The 16,681-nt window shown below is 38.0% G+C and overlaps 1 protein-coding gene across 3 annotated transcripts in view; it reads right to left on the bottom strand.

Annotated features, from left to right (window-relative positions):
* IMPG1 (interphotoreceptor matrix proteoglycan 1) overlaps positions 1–16,681 on the bottom strand; it is a 130,932-nt gene that overhangs the window by 62,806 nt on the left and 51,445 nt on the right. For all 3 annotated transcript variants that reach the window (XM_019442698.2, XM_019442697.2, XM_019442696.2), the window contains 5 exons: positions 16,469–16,527; positions 11,885–11,905; positions 9,977–10,224; positions 8,511–8,587; positions 7,561–7,639 (listed from right to left, as the gene is read on the bottom strand). In XM_019442698.2, the coding sequence (XP_019298243.2) occupies positions 7,561–7,639; positions 8,511–8,587; positions 9,977–10,224; positions 11,885–11,905; positions 16,469–16,527 (484 nt within the window). The remainder of the gene's footprint in view (positions 1–7,560; positions 7,640–8,510; positions 8,588–9,976; positions 10,225–11,884; positions 11,906–16,468; positions 16,528–16,681) is intronic.

Here is a 16,681-nt window from a genome sequence, read left to right as displayed (position 1 = left end):
GTTCATTAAGTTCAACAACAATAACAAATAGTTATGAAACCCCAGTCATATGCCAGACACTGTGTTAAGTGCGGTTAGAGGCAGGATTTTTAAAAAAGTTTATTCATTTATTTTGAGAGAGAGAGAGAGAGAGAGAGAGAGAGAGAGAACAAGCAGGTGAGGAGCAGAGAGAGAGGGAATGAGAGAGAATCCCAAGCAGGCTCCACACTGTCAGCGTGGAGCCTGATACAAGGCTTGAACTCAGGAACCATGAGATCATGACCTGAGTCAAATCAAGAGTCAGTAGCTCAACCAACTGAGCCCCCCAGATGCCCCAGGATATTTTTTTTGAACATGTTGTTTCATTTCAGGAATTCAGTCTTGGGGGGATACCAGACATGCATATATATAATTTCAATACTGAGTGGTAAATGGTTGATGGCACTATATATACTTTTTCGTTATGGAGTCAGGGAACAGATGGTAATTATGAGTCTTTTCAGAGAGCAGTTGGGAAAGCTTCACAGAGGAGGTGGCATGTTAGCTGGAACTTAAAGCATGAGTAGGAGATCATCAGGCTAAAAGAATGGAAGCGAATTATAGGCATGAGAGAAAAGAATTTGTGCAAAGTCACAAAAGCATAAATATGGAGGACGTATTTTGGCAGTGGTGGGTAGTGTGAACAGAATAGACAGCAGACTACTGTTTCTGGATCACTGAATTGGCTCTCTCAGAACTTCTTAGTAGGTAGGGCAAAAAGGGAAATAATCAAATTATTCCTATCAACTCTGACTTCCCTGGAGGTATTATGATACACAAATTCATTCATTTATTCCTTCAGTCACTCAACATGTATTAATCGCTTGCCTAGTATGTGCCAAGCATCTGGCTGGACACTGATGATATTGCAAAAAGTAGAGACAGACTGAATCCTTAACCTCGTGGAACGTTAGCAGCTGTGTTCTCTGTTGAGTTCATTCAGTTTAGCTCATCCCACTGACTCCTGTCAAAGGAGTCAAATGCTGTGTGAGATTAAGAAAACTTAGAAATGTGTGGTTATTTTCATGTATTACCTAGATGGGATGTGACAGCCAATTTTATGTATCAACTCGACTGGGCCACTGGGTGCCCAGATATTTGGTTAAACATTACTCTGGGTATGTTTGTGAGGGCATTGCTGGATGCAGTTAACATTTGAATATGTAGATGGAGTAGAGGAGATTGCCCTCCCTAATATGGGCCTCTTCTAATCAGTTGGAGGTCTGACTACAGACAAAAGGCTAAGTGAGAAAGAATTCTCTCTCTTTGCTGGACTGAACTGAGGCCCTGGTTTTCCTGCCTTTGGACTTCAACTCAGACTGGAGCTCATGCCATTGGCTCTCCTGGGTCTCCAGCTTGCTGGAGTGTATACCTTGGGACTTCTTAGCCTCCATAACCACATAAGCCAATTCCTGATATTAATCAGATATAGATATTGATATAAACCTATTGATTCTATTTCTCTAGAGAACCCAGACTAATACAGTGGAATAAAAGACAAAACAACGTCCAGTAGCAGAATAGCTCTGCCTGAAGTCTGCTTCTTCACCATTTAAAATACCGCAATTTATTAAGAGATCTGGCTTACAACTTAAATGGAATGTCCAGCAAATGAAAATAGTGTAACTTGGAAGACAGAACACTGAGGAGATAGACCACATGATGATTCTAATGAGTGAAAAGAAAAATGTATTGCTGCCTACACACATCTAAAACAAATAAAACCACACCAAACCACAAAACAGTTGATAAAACTGGGGTGTCTGGGTGGCTCAGTTGGTTAAGCATCTGACTCCTGGTTTCAGCTCAGGTCATGATCTCACGGTTTTGTGGGCTTGAGCCCTGCACTGCACTCTGCACTGACATTGCAGAGCCTGCTTGGGATTCTCTGTCTCTCTCTCTCTCTCTCTCTCTCTCTCTCTCTCTGTCCCTCCCCTGCTGGCACTCTCTCTCTCTCAAAAAATAAGTAAACGTAAAAAAAGTTGATAAACTTTGTTTTAAATGTTTAATTTTTCAGAAAGAGAGAGCACAGTGGGGGAGGGGCAGAGAGAGAGAGAGAGAGGGAGACACAGAATCTGAAGCAGGCTCCAGGCTCCAAGCTGTCAGCACAGAGCCGGATGCAGGGCTTGAACCCACGAACTGTGAGATCAGAACCTGAGACAAAGTCGGACACTTAACTGACTGAGCCACCCAGGTGTCCTAATAAAATTTTTGGGTGAATGCATGTTATGAAGAAGATAAGATGCTGGGCTTCTCTGATACTTTATACTCTCATTTTTATGAAATAGGAGTGATCTTAACAATTAATTGGCTCTGTAAGAAAAAATGGCTTAGGATCAACTACCACAAAAAATGTTAATAATGAGAGATCTCAGAAATTTATACAAGATAACAATTCATTTAGTGTTCTAGAGGCATATTTTGCAAGTACTTTATCTCAAGGGATTAACTACTAAACCAAACTGCTTAAACTGAGAGATTTCTATGAGTGTTTTATTGAGATTTTAATGGCTTGGTGGGCGTTTGGTGACACTAACCTTAAAAATTTTCCAGGCTAAAATTATCTCAGTTCTGCACCATGGTGCAGAACTCTGGAGTCCTAGTTGTCATTTTACTATGCATGGGAGAGACTCAGAACTGTCTTATGAGGGAGGGAAGCTTTGGTCTTGTCTAGAGTGTTCATCCCCCCCCTCCCCATTTCCATGTAAGTGAAATGCCTTTTTATCAGGATACTTCTTAGTTAGAATCTTCATTTTTCACTAAGACATGGCATTTCTCTTCCCAGCTGAGCTGATTATGAAAGCATATGGGTCTGCCTTTAATTGGCAACAAGAATATTTGCACTTTAAGCCCATGTCAGCAAATGCAGTGCTTCTTGGTCAATACTAATCAAAAGCTGAGTTATGAAATATAATTTTTATTTATGGAACATTGACTAAAAGTTATGCAGCACATTCGTTCCTCTAGATACTCTAAAATCAATCCTTCAATTAAGGCAGACAATCAGCACCTCGCCCCTCATAGAACTGCTATAATGAACTGTGCTTTGGAATTCATTATGCATCTCCAGTGAAGGAAGTGCTAAGAAACTCAGAGGCAAACTCATGAGCTACCCAAAGCAAACTTAAAGAACTTTATACTGTTTATTTTGTATACAATTTTCCCTACAGATTCATCTGTTTTTTTTAAAAAAAATTATTGAGGTTAAAAAAACATAAAATTTTGGGGGCACCTAGGTGGCTCAGTCGGTTCAGCGTCCAACTTCAGCTCAGGTCATGATCTCACCATCTGTGACTTCAAAGTCCTGCTTTGGGCTCTGTGCTGACAGCTCAGAGCCTGGATCCTGCTTCTGATTCTGTCTCCTTCTCTCTGCCCCTCCCCCACTCACACTCTGTCTCTCTGTCTCTCAAAAATGAATGTTAGGGGTGCCTGGGTGGCACAGTCAGTTGGGCATCCGACTTCAGCTCAGGTCATGATCTAATGGTTTGTGAGTTTGAGCTCTGTGTCAGGTTCTGTGCTGACAGCTCAGAGCCTGGAGCCTACTTCGGATTCTGTGTCTCCCTCTCTCTGTGCCCCTCCCCCACTCACACTCTGTCTCTCTCTCTCTCTCTCTCTCTCTCTCTCTCTCTCAAAAATAAAGATTAAAAAAAATGAATGTTAAAAAAAAGAAAAAAGGAAAATAACAAAATTTTAAAGTGAACAATTCAGTAATCATGAATTCATAAATTCACAATGCTGTACAAAACACCACCTCTACCTAGTTCCAAAATTGTTTTATTACTCCAAAAGAGTTTTTTGACTTTTTTTTTTTTTTTTGCCTGGGTGGCTCAGTTGGTTAAGCATCTGGCTCTTGATTTTGGCTCAGGTCATGATCTCGGGGATTCATGAGATCGAGCCTTGTGTCTGGCTCTGTGCTGACAGCACAGAGTCTGCTTGGGATTCTCTCTCTCCCAATCTCTCTCTGCCCTTCCCCCACGTGTAAAAAAATCTAATAATAAGCCCCAGTGCAGGAAGTTGAGGAGGAGGAATCAGGAAATATGAGAAGAACCAAGAAATCATTTTGTGGAAGCCAAATGAAGAAGGAGTTTCAAGAAGGGAGTGGTCAACAGAAGCCCTTGCCAGAAATACCATGTAAAATAAAGATGGAAATGAGGCTGCTAAATTGATTGATTAGGAAGCCACCAGTGATTTTTGTGGAAGTTGTGTCCTTGTAGTGGACAGTTAGAGGTGAAACTGGTGAAACTAAAAAACAACTGACAGCATAGTGACAGAGACAGAAAAGAAGCTGTGGTCGGAAGGCAAAGCAAATTTGAGGGAATATTTTTTTTTAATGAGGGTTACTTAAGCTAAACATAATTTAGTAGGTGGAGGAAACCTGACAGATAGTCTTGGCTATGCAATCAGCTACAGCATGACCTTGAGCAAAGCACCTCACATTTCTAGTTTTGATTTTCTTATCCATGAAGCACAGTGGCTGAACTAGATTATGTCTCAGATTCCTTCCTGCTTTAGTGCTCTAAAGGATAATCATGAGTGGAAGGAATATATAAATATAATGAAAACAGTAAAGCAATTTTGAAAGTACAATAACATACTCATCATATAGTGTTATTTTTATTAATCTACCTGAAATGCTGATCTTTAATAAGGTTTTATGATATCATAATGAAAGAAAGGAATCCAGTGAGCATTTACTATCAAACAAAAAGGTTTGTTTTGTCTTATACAATCAACTGTTAAATAATTAGAAAGTCATAATAGTGGTTGATGTGGATTGTAGTTGATTATAAATGGCCTTAAAGTTTTTGAAATTTCTCCCATCAAGAGATAAGGTCTATGTTCCTTCCCCCTGAATTGAGATAAGCTCTATGTCTGTCTAGCCATTACAATGGGAGGCAGTGACACTGATTCTGAGTAGTGAAGAGAGTGAAGGCTTCTACCTTCTGCCTCTTGCCATATTAACTCTTTGAGCCCATGCTGCCAAGCTTTAAGGATGTCCAAGCAGCCCTGTTGAAGAGTCCTACATAGAAAATAAATGAGCCCCACTCCACCCCCCACCAACCAGCCAACAGCCATGGTTGACTACTGATTTGCCAGCTATGTGAGTGAACCAACTTGGACAAAGATGTTCAATACCCATTAGCTTGAGATACTCTAGTTGACACAACATGGAGCATGAAAAAGCTGTTCTCACTGATCCCTGCCCACATTTCAGATTTATGAGCAAAATAAATTATTGCTGTTTTAAGCCACAAACTTTGGGGATGGTTTATAATGCAGCAATAAGTAATTGGATCATGCAGTTGACATTAATTCACTGGTAATCATGTAAGCCAAACATAATCTGTATGGGTGGTTCTTCTTCCATGCCATATATGTATTTGTGAAAACCCTTGTATCTCACAAAATTGCATACTAATTGCACATAGAGTTTATGAGGAAAATAGGATTGAGGTTGATCACTCAAAACGTGTAGAATTTTGAAAAGAGAGTCCTAACTAAAACAGTAACAATCGTATTTAAAAAACATCAGCCATAGCACAGTAATTTGACATCTGCTATAGACACATTTTTTCCAGAAAGGAAACCATCAACCAAACAAAAAGGCAGCCTTCCAAATGGAGAAGATATTTGCAAATGATATATCTGATAGGGGGTTAATATCTAACATATATAAGACTTATACAACTCAACACAAAAAAACCCAAATAATCCAATTAAAAAATGGGCAGAGGACTTGAATAGACATTTTTTCAAAGAAAACATACATATGGCTAATAGACACATGAAAAGTTGCTCAATATCACTACTCATCAGGGAAATGCAAATTAAAAGCACCATGAGGTATCACTTGACTACCATTCAGGATGGCTAAAATAAAAAACACGAGCATTAACAAGTGTTGGCAAGGAGGTGGAGAAAAAGGAACCCTCATGCTCTTTCGGTGGGAATGCAAACTTATTCAGCCATGTGGAAAACAGTATAAAGTTTCTTCAAAAAATTAGAGATAAAATTACCATATGATCCAGTAATTACACTATTGGGTATTTGCCCAAAGAAAATTAAAACACTAATTTGAAAAGATGTATGTGCCCCCATGTTTATTGCAGCATTATTTATAATAGCCAAGATATGGAAACAACCCAAGTGTCTCTGGATAGATGAATGTATAAAGAAGATGTGATATATATATATATATACACACACACACACACACACATTATATATATATATATATGTATACATATATATACATAATATACATATATATATATAATGGAATATTACTTAGTCATAAAAAAGAATGAAATCTTGCCATTTACAATAACATAGATGGATCTAGAGGGTATAATGCTAAGTTAAATAAATAAGAGTAAGACAAATACCATATGATTTAGTTTGTATGTGGAATATAAGAAACAACAAATGAACAAAGGAGAAAGGAGACTAACAAAAAAACCACACTCTTAAGCGCAGAGAAAAAATTGTAGGTTGCCAGATGGTAGGTGCCTGGGGGGTCGGTGAAATAGATAACTCAGATTAAGAGTACGCATATATTATTGAGCACTGAGAAATGTATAGAATTGTGGAATCATTATACTGTACACCTGAAACTAACATAACACTGTGTGTTAATTATAGTTGAATAAAAGAATGTTTTAAAGAATGGAAAAAATTTAAAAATATAAACCATAACAAATCTTTACTGTCATTTGCACTTAGAACCATAGTGCCTCCTCATCAGCCTTATAACCTGGGGTTCATGTTTCCTTAAAGACGTTTTTACCTACAGTTTCAACATACAGCTGTATAAAGTGGAAAGCATAGGAGTTCTTAAAGGCACTAAATCAACTCCTTCTTGCACTAAATAAGACTCTGCTACAGAATTTTCATTTTTTTTCTTAAGGTCTTCATAAATTGCTAAAAATTTCTCTTCAACTGTGATAAAGCTTAATTCTATTGTCTCAAAAATAAACATTTTTAGAAGTTCAAAAGTGAACCAAGAGGATTTCAATGTTTACTGACATTCTTACTTATCAATTACACATGAGCTAATTGGCATGAAAGAAACCACACAGAAGAACAGATGGTATGAATGGTCAGGCTGTAAGTGGTGAACAGAGGACATATATCGATTGTAAAAGCCCAATCCTCTGTTGCCATAGTCCCTTGTTGTGGACTTTCGTCTTAGGATCTACCTTGTCCTGATGGACTTTTAGTTTTGAAGCCTCATAGAGGTGGCTATTTTGTGTGGGTAGCATTTGGTACGGCTTTGATTTCAGTTTCTTTCACCAGATCCATCAGGGAAGGGGTGTCAGTGCTCTGTGCGGGCCCAGGGCCTAGAGCTAAGGGAAGGACACTGGCAGAAGAGGTTAAATGGACTGCTTTTCTGCTGGAAATGCTGGTGTGAGGAAACCTTGTCCTGGGTCAAGGATGACTTTGTCACTGGTCTTGGAGGGAGTGTCATAGATGGTTTCCTCAAAGAGGAGGTCGTCAGCTAACATAGACTTTGTGGTAAAAAAAAAAAAAAAAAAAACTCACCAGGAGTACTGTGTCCTGTTTTGTCCACTGTCTCAAGCCTGGATTGATCAAGAGGAAGTTCTGGACTCAAAGTAGCGTCCTAAAGAATGAGTTTAGAAAGACAGATGTTAAGAAGTGACATTTCCCTGTATGTGGGAAGGGTTACACTCTATTTTTTTCCTTCATTTAAATATAAGCAAATCATGTTATAGTTGATTTGAATCTACGATGGATTTTGATATAGGATGTAATACAGAAATTTGTCCTGAAAGGAAAACATGCATTGATACAGTGGTAAAATATGATCAACTGCCTTCTTGACTAACTGAATCTGCCTAGGTAGGGTTAACTAAAAACTGAAATACGATGAATTGACAATCATGTTTGAATTTATGAATTCCTTCATTTAAAGAGGGAATAGAGCCTAGTTAGCACTTTCACTTATCAATATCCCAGTTTTTGGCATAAATTAAATGGATATAGCTTTAAATGAAATATAAAAATTATTGCAGAATTTATTATTTTTACTTTTGAAGACATTATACTTATAAAATCCTCACAGATAAATAAAGGTAAGACCTTAAGATTTAAGAACAAACTTATAAAGTAAACCTATGCTTACATTTATTTCTCAAAGTCAAAATTAAATTATATATTCTGCTTTAAGTATTCTTTTCAGTTCATGAACATGTGTTTGTTTTATCAAAACAGCAAGTCCTGACACTAACTGAAACAAAGATCTAACTATGGTGAAGAGAATTTTGAATTTTAGGGTATTTGAAAAGTAAGTTGTATCCTATTAACACAGAAAATATAAATGGCAACCAAGTACTGCCTGTAAAAAACAGAAAAAAAATATAATTAGCATTGCAAAGAAGATTTTGTTCTGTTCAGTCCTTAAGTGGATTTTTTTTTTCTTATGGAAAGCTTCGTTCCTATTTGAAGAACGAAAGAACAATAAGCTCACTTACCTTTGTGATATCGGCAAGGAGTGTGGGCAGCACTGACTGGAAGTCGGGATCGGAGCCTGGCAATGACCCCAACAATTCTGCAGGTGAAAAATCACAAGGTTTGAGTATTTCTTTCTTTTTCTTTTTTTCTTTTGTGGTTGGGGCACTAAAACAGTCAGGGTTGAAAATGTGGCAATAATCAGTTTTTAAGGAGTGGTGTAGCAAATCATTTAGAAATCAGCATCACATACACTAATAGTCACTGATATGAGTAATAAATTGAAAGACAAATGCGGGGGTACATCTTACATGTATATGTGATAAGAACAGTTATTAAAGTAGGCTTTTAGGATGTTTAGCTTTACTGTATAGATTTGGATCAAGCAGGCAGGTTGATTGGCTAGGCCAGTGGGGATGAAGATACAACTAAGCTAACAAAGAAAGAAATAGCTAGAATAAATGCTGGAACCAAGGGCCATTTGCAGATTCTACTTCTACCTTGAAGCCCGATTTTCAGCACATCTCAGAAGTTTGAACAGAGATAAACCAGAGTACCAAATGGTCTCTGAGATGAGTCTGAAGCTCACCTTTTCTTGCCTAGGAGATTCCCTTGCCTTGCATGTTGTGCCAAGAGACCTTTTGATGTTTTCCAGTGTTGAGTTTGACTGCCTAAACCAGAGAAATAGAACTGGCAGAGAATGCCAGTTTCATGCCATGTCATACTAAAATGGCATTTCTAGTGTCCATCTATTATGCCAAGAGTGCTGGGCTTAGTGAAGAGTTCTAGGCTCCTGGGTTCCTTCAGCTACCCTCTGAGAATCCTGAGTGTGCCTGATAATCTTGTTGACTTTCTTAGATCCACTCTTCTCTTCTCTCCCTGCTACTCTCTGCCCTAGGATGTTGACTTATATGGACTGTATCAATGGTTTTTTGCTCTCTGGCTTTGGGATGGCTTAGACTATGAGGCAAACCCTTAATGCCTAGAGGTAGTAATGGGGCCTTGCTACTTTTGGCTCCAGAGAACTGTCCTATTCCTTTGTGTATTAGGAAAGACTTTATAAATAGTCCCTTTATCAAACTCTCCTCATGTCATCCTATTCTATTCTAATAATGTGCCATCCATTTCCTTCTGGGACTCAACCAATTTACTGGGTGAGGGAATCTGGGTTGTGCCAATGGAACAGAACTGTCCGTGGGTGCTTCTTTCCATCTGGACTCCATTGGATGACTGTAGTTGAACTACTGAACTGAAACTCTGGGCTTCTCCTGGACCTATTCTTGATGTGAAGTAGCACCAAAGTCTCATCCAATGAGACACAGGTTGGAGTGAGGAAAGAGAAATGATACCATATGTGATGTGCCTGTAACACAAATGATTGACTCTATAAGGCCCAAGTTAAAATGACAGTGACCCTGAGACATTCTACACCTCCTAGTGTCTCTGTCAAAATGAGGATAAATCCAGAACTATGAAATCACCAACTGACCATCAATGAACTGAATTGTTTCCACATCCAAGGATTTGTCTTCCTCTAGTGCTCTGCTGATTAGCTTTTTGAGGTCTGAAGCTGTGAGATAGATTTCTGGTTGCTTGTCTTCCTCCATCATTCCATGAGGGACTCCTTCACTCTCAATTTTGTTGGAATCAAAAGACAGGAGGTTACTCGCAGGGCTTTTTGCATCTGCAATGTCTCTCTTAAAGATGGCCAAAAGTCGCATCTCTGTGGAGCTTGAACTGTAGACAGCAGAGGACACATTCCACCCAAACCCATTGTTACATGCCTTATAAAGACAGTCACTGTGTTTCTATAAAGATTCAAGACAGCTTCATCATCTTTGCTGATGGGCTCTTAAAGAATATCTCACTTCAAAGCTAGTTTAAATGTTTATTAGAAATTTGAAATGTGGAAGAAGAATTGACCTATATTTTAGTCCTTAGAATGCCAGGTTGAAGAGGGGCTACTAACTGCATCAAGTGATCATGGATTTTTATTCCTTCTGAAAAAGTGTTAATTGTCAAGAGTTGTTATTACTGACCAGTAGTTTTGGTGGTGTTACAAGTAAAGTCATGCAGTGCCAATCAGCAGGAAGGAAGAATTGTCCTTTTTTCTATAACCTTCTTCAGGAAGGTCTATGAAATAGCAATACAGGACATAGAAATGGGACAAGAGTATGTACACATTGTACCAAGTCAAAGCTTCAATTTTCAGGTTATTTCTCTTCTGCTTCTTTCAAGAAGTATTTTTTAATTAAAAAACAAAATTCTAAAATAACATAATCCTTTTCCTCAAGGTGCTTTTAAGATAACATCTTGGAAGAAAGGTGTGAAAAAAGAGAAAGGGAAGTACTATATGATTAACTATATTTATTATCATATTTATTGATTTAATGCCTTTTTGCATATAAAAATAAAATGGGATTCTCTGTAGCTTTGTCCTCCATGATCAGGTTTTACCTTTCAATTTATGCCATAAATCCACACAAAGGGATGCAAGAGTGTTTCAAAGGCCACAGGAACTGATAATGTTTACTCTTGGAAATTCTTTGGGCCACACAATCAGTCAGAATCTACAGTTCATTATTTCACTAGTCAATTATAGGAGCCAAAGCTGGATTCTTATTACTGAGCTCTCCACGGTATTGTGGGCTCTGTCCCAGTTCAAACTGACCTTGGAACCAAGGAGCAAATTAGTTTCTCTCCTTTATTCCAGACTTAGGTTGGCTGCTTATACAAGTGTGCATTCAGACAGACAATTTCCCATCACAAATGACATTTAGGAAACTGTTAAAACACGCTTGCCTCAGAGAAAGGCATTTTTATGTTTTTCTAATTAGATTTTGAATTTTACAGGATACACTTTCACTGATCAAGTCATTGTTCACGTACTTATCTCATACAGTAATTTTGACTTAAGAGTTTTTTTAGTATGAAATAATTGCTTAATTAATTAATTATTTTTTTAACATGGTTAAACTTTAACATCAGCAAAGACATAAATCCAGCAATAGATCCATATTTGGTGGGATCTCAAGCTCATACAAATAAGTGTCTATCTTTAGGAAAAACAATACAGCACTTGGAGATAAAATTAAATACAGAAATGAATCTGTTTAAAGTAGAGAAGAAATTAAGAAACAATAAACATGTCTAAAAGCAGACACATAACTCAAGCATCACAAAATTCTGAATATATACATATTTCATTAGATATACCTCTGTAGGACTTTTTTTCTATTATTGTTTACAGCAGTTAGTCTCATTTAAATAAGACACCAAGAAAAAGCCATGGACTTATCCCAGACTTTGTATGTAAAAATTACTTATAAAAGATCAGTATGTAAATCTGTGGGAGAAAAGGCACTATATTTCAAAATATTAGAAAAGTCCAAATTACCCATCTTTTCCTTTCTTTGGTCTTCATTTCACCAGGAGCAATGGGAACATGCAAGGGAGAAAGAATTTTTATGAAATTTATTAAGATATTCAATGAATCATTTCATATATCGGGGGAGGGGAGAGAGAGAGAGGGAAAGAGATTTCTTTCTATTGTGTTCCATGTTTGCCCAGGAATGTGTTGAAGGAAACACATTAAACTGCCATCAGAATTTGGATGGAATTGTGAGAGCCACATAAATCTCAGGAAGTAAACACCATTATATGATGTTTCTGATTAGGATTTCAGCCTTAATTCACAGGCTGTATGTACTTTTGGTCTTCTTTGTAAACTCTTTGATTTCTTCATATTCTTCCCAAAGAGGCTGCAAATATATCCAATGCGTCTTACATTTTGGGTAGTGCTGGTGCCAGGAAGTTTTTTTGGAAAGTATTTTATAAATGGATTTCTCACCCTGTGAATAGCATTAAATGATTTATTTAATCCTGAAGGTAATTTATCTGAGACTGGACACTGGAACTGGTGTTGTGTTGACTGATTGTTTTTCAAATTGTTTTAATCAGTAAGCCTTGAGGGAGTGGTACAATTCATCATGGAACAGGTTGCAAGAAAAATAAACACCTGTTTACTGAGTGGGTGGTCTGTACCAGGCAGTTTATATGCATCCTCATTTAATCTTTTTCAACAACACAATCCCCATTTTACAGAACAAGGAACACACACAGAAAGGGAAAGTTGGAAGGTGGCAGAGCTGAGATTCAAACGCTATCCTGCTTGATTTCAAGTCTGGGCGCATTGGCCATACCACTGCCTACTCATCAAACTTTGGTCATCAAACTGACAAATATATTTAGGACTCCTCTGGACGTATATATGAATTTAGTTTAGAAGCTATATTCAGTTTTCTCATTTTACCTTTCAGGTGAAATTTGTTGACAAAGACATTCTCTACATATGAAGGGATTTGTGTTACTGCTCTTTCTGCCTGGGGTATGAATTCATTGAACTTTTGTCCCTTGGTAAAATGACTGAAAGAGACTTTGCTATGATTTTCCTTCTGTGCAAGCAGAGGAGGATCCATGACTCTCTAACAAGGGCTGCTCTGTGGGGCCTGCCTCTTGCTTCCTTTCAGCAGTGGCTTGTAGTTTGGAGAAGTAGGGCTCCCTGGGCCAAGCACCTAGTTCTGCTCATTTTTTTAAAAAAAAAATTGCATTGAAATGTAATTGTCACAAAACAAAGTGCACATGTTGACGGTGTACAATTTGGTAAGTTTGATATTATACACCTGTGAAACCATTACCACAATCAAATTAATTCCTCCCAAAGGTTTACTCATCCCCCTCTGAAATCCTTCCCTCCATCTTTTCTGCCTCACCCTCCCCAAGCAACTACTGATCTGTTTTGCCATTATAGATTAGTTTGCATGTTCTAGAGTCACACAGAAATGGAATCATAATATATTTATTTTTTCTCATACTATTCTTTCACTCAACATACTTATTCTGAGATGAAACCATATTGTTGTATATTCTAATAGTTGCTTCCTCTTTTGAGTAGTAGTCTGTGGTAATAATATTCCATGATTTGTGTATCTATTGCTCTGTTCATGGATATTTGGGTTATTTCCTACTGTTGCTAATACAAATAAAGTTGCTGTGGACAACTGTGAATTAGCCTTTGAAAGATTCTACCCTCCAACTAGATTAAATGGTTGCTAATAGTTTTCCATATTGCTTTAAAAGATAAAGCAATTTTTAAATTTTTTTAACATTTTTATTTATTATTTTTGAAAGACAGAGAGAGAGACACAGCATGAGCAGGGTAGGGGCAGAGAGAGAGGGAGACACAGAATCCAAAGTAGGCTTCAGGCTCTAAGTTGTCAGCACAGTGCCTGACGCGGGGCTGGAAACCACCAACTGTGAGATCATGACCTGAACCGAAGTCGGTCGCTCAACCGACTGAGCCACCCAGGTGCCCCAAGATAAAGTAATATTTAAAGTTGATCTTTTTCTGTGCATCCTTAGAATTGTGTTAATCATAGACATCCTCATAACTTCCCAGTTGTGTCTGGGAGAATTAAATGAGGTCACTGATAAAAAATGTACTTACGAAATTATAGATCAGGTTTTGTACAAACGAACTAAATACAGTACCAGGAGACTCATAGTGTTTTAGGGGATCTGGCTCCATGAGGAAGCAATTTCCTTCATTCTAAGTTTACTTTACAATATTCTGAGCATTGTTAGTTATGATTAAAAGCTTGCCATACTTATAAGCATATCTTTTATGCTTAACAGGGTCCAACTGTTTTCTGGGAGACTAAATATTCATTCCATAATGGAGAGCATTGGGAATATATGATCAAATTTATTTTATAAACATCTTTGGCAGAAATAAGAATAAATTCTTACAGAGATAAACACATGGGAAAGATGCAGCTTCAGTAGATATATCTTTAAAATCTTTATCTTGCAAAATTTCATCATCCTTAATACTTTCATTTTCTTCTAAAATAGATTTTTTTTCATTATTAGGTTTTCATTTATTTGAAAGGAGGGCATAATGTCCACTTGAAAGGACTGTTCCTATCATTTCCCTCAGCTTTAAATGCAACATCTGCTTTTTAGCTGCAGTGGTTTGTCCAGAAGACTTTGCCATCTATGCAGAATATTCCACTATCACCTTTTATTTCCCTCTAATCCATCTGATTTCACATGGAATATTGTGGAGCAGCATCTTGAAATAAGGAAAAATGAGTCTGTTTTGGTACATATTAAGGGTTTCATCTTTTATAACTTTCACTTTTCAATATTTTCTTTCTCTGGAGTCACACAAATCAGAGGGGCCTGATATCTTTGAGAGAAATACACCTGTAGAGCTCGCCCGGAAGCTATTCTTTGTGGGTCTGTAGACTTGCTCTGGGCAACTTATAGCTTTAACACAACAGATGGTGAAGGGGCCAGGAAGTACTTTGGGGGAAGCCTTCTCTACCCACTTTACAAATCCCCCTTGGTGTGGGGAATCTCATTCTGTCATGCCAGGGCTCACATATACCCTGCGGCCATTAAAAAATATGTCCTATTATGGCCCCATTGGTAGATGTTTTGAATGAGAACTTAGACAGAAGATGCAGGTCACCTGAGTAGCTCAGTGGATTAAGCTTCTGACTCTTGATTTTGGCTCAGGTCATGATCTTGCGGTTCATGGAATAGAGCATGATGTGGGACTCTGTGCTGGCAGTACGGAGCCTCCTTGGGATTCTCTCTGTCCCTCTCTCTCTGCCCCTTCCTGCCTGCATGCTCTCTCTCTCTCTCTCAAAAATAAACATTTTAAAAAAGGAAAAAGGATGCTAAACTTCTTGTCAAAAATCATGAACCCACCTCAATTAGAGTGTTGAGATGCTAATGGATATAGGCCTGCTTGTGGGAAAGCCGTGGGAACATAACTGAACCCTGCATGGCACTGTTTTTCAATTTCATTTACTTTATTTAAAGTTGTAATTTAGAAAAAAATAAAAAAAATTTTTAAAAATAAAATTGTAATTTAGTGGGGCACCTGGGTGGCTCAGCCAATTGAATGTCTGACTTTGGATCAGGTCATGATCTCATGGTTTGTGGGTTCGAGCCCTGCATCAGGCTCTGTGCTGACAGCTCAGGGCCTGGAAACTGCTTCAGATTCTGTGTCTCCCTCTCTCTCCCCCTCCCCACTCAAAAATAAATAAACATTAAAAATTTTGTTTTAAAAATAAAAAAAAACAAAAGAAAATTGTAATTTAGAAATTTTTGTGTGGTAATGCATTACTACAGTTTAGATGTCAAAATGATAATAAAAGTATATTCTGGCGGTGGGGGGGGCACCTGGGTGGCTCAGTTGGTTAAGCGTCCAACTTCAGCTCAGGTCATGATCTCACACTCATGAGGTTGATCCTCTCGTTGGGCTCTGTGCTGACAGCTCAGAGCCTGGAGCCTGCTTCGGATTCTGTGCCTCCCTCCCTCTCTGCCCCTCTCACGCTCACACTCTATCTTTCAAAAATAAAAAAAAAACATTAAAAAAAAGGTATATTCTGGGAAGTCTTGCTTCCACTTCTGTCCCTTTCTACCCTGTTCCTTCAACTCCCTTACCCCTCACAGATACTTCTTTTTATTAGTTTCACCTGATTCCATAGGGTCAGCCTGATTTGTTTAAACGATGATGATACTTAACATTCGATAGGGAACCAGAAAATCAGACACCAAGGTAACTAATTGCTACTTATTTTGACCTGTCTCTACTGAGGTGTTTTCCTAAGAGGTTCGTTAATGACATTGCCAAGGACAGCAGATGAGCTCTCTGCAGAGAGCAGTGTTTCTGGCTCCAGAGGGAGGAAGGAAGGAACACAGCTCTTGTGTCACCCCCTTAAAAAATCACCTAGAGTCATGTTCTAATTAGACAATTCCTTTATCTGAAATGTATTCAGTTTTCAGGATTCGACAGGGCTAAACAACTGGGGGGAGAAGAACCTTATATTCCTCATGACACTGCTTTTAAAAGAGGATAGGGAAAAAGTAATTTAAAAATTGAGAAGAGTCCGATCCTCTTACTTACCTAAATCCTAGCACATGGATTTCTTTGAATCCTGGAAATTTCTTAAATACCTTTTGCATCTGCAGAAAGAAAGAAATTTATGAAACGCTCTGGCTGTACCAGGTCAGATGTTCCTAACTGAAAAAGTCTCAACACTTCTGATGAGTTAGGGGGAATAAATGAAAATGGAAAATTGAAGCAACGATTGAGGCCAAACGCTTTGTTCTTGGTAAT

Source organism: Panthera pardus, unplaced genomic scaffold, assembly GCF_024362965.1.
Source record: "Panthera pardus isolate Hobbes unplaced genomic scaffold, ASM2436296v1 HiC_scaffold_17, whole genome shotgun sequence".
NCBI classification, from domain to species: domain Eukaryota; kingdom Metazoa; phylum Chordata; class Mammalia; order Carnivora; family Felidae; genus Panthera; species Panthera pardus.
Note: the sequence above shows the minus strand (reverse complement) of the source record. Positions and strands in the feature narration are given on the sequence as shown.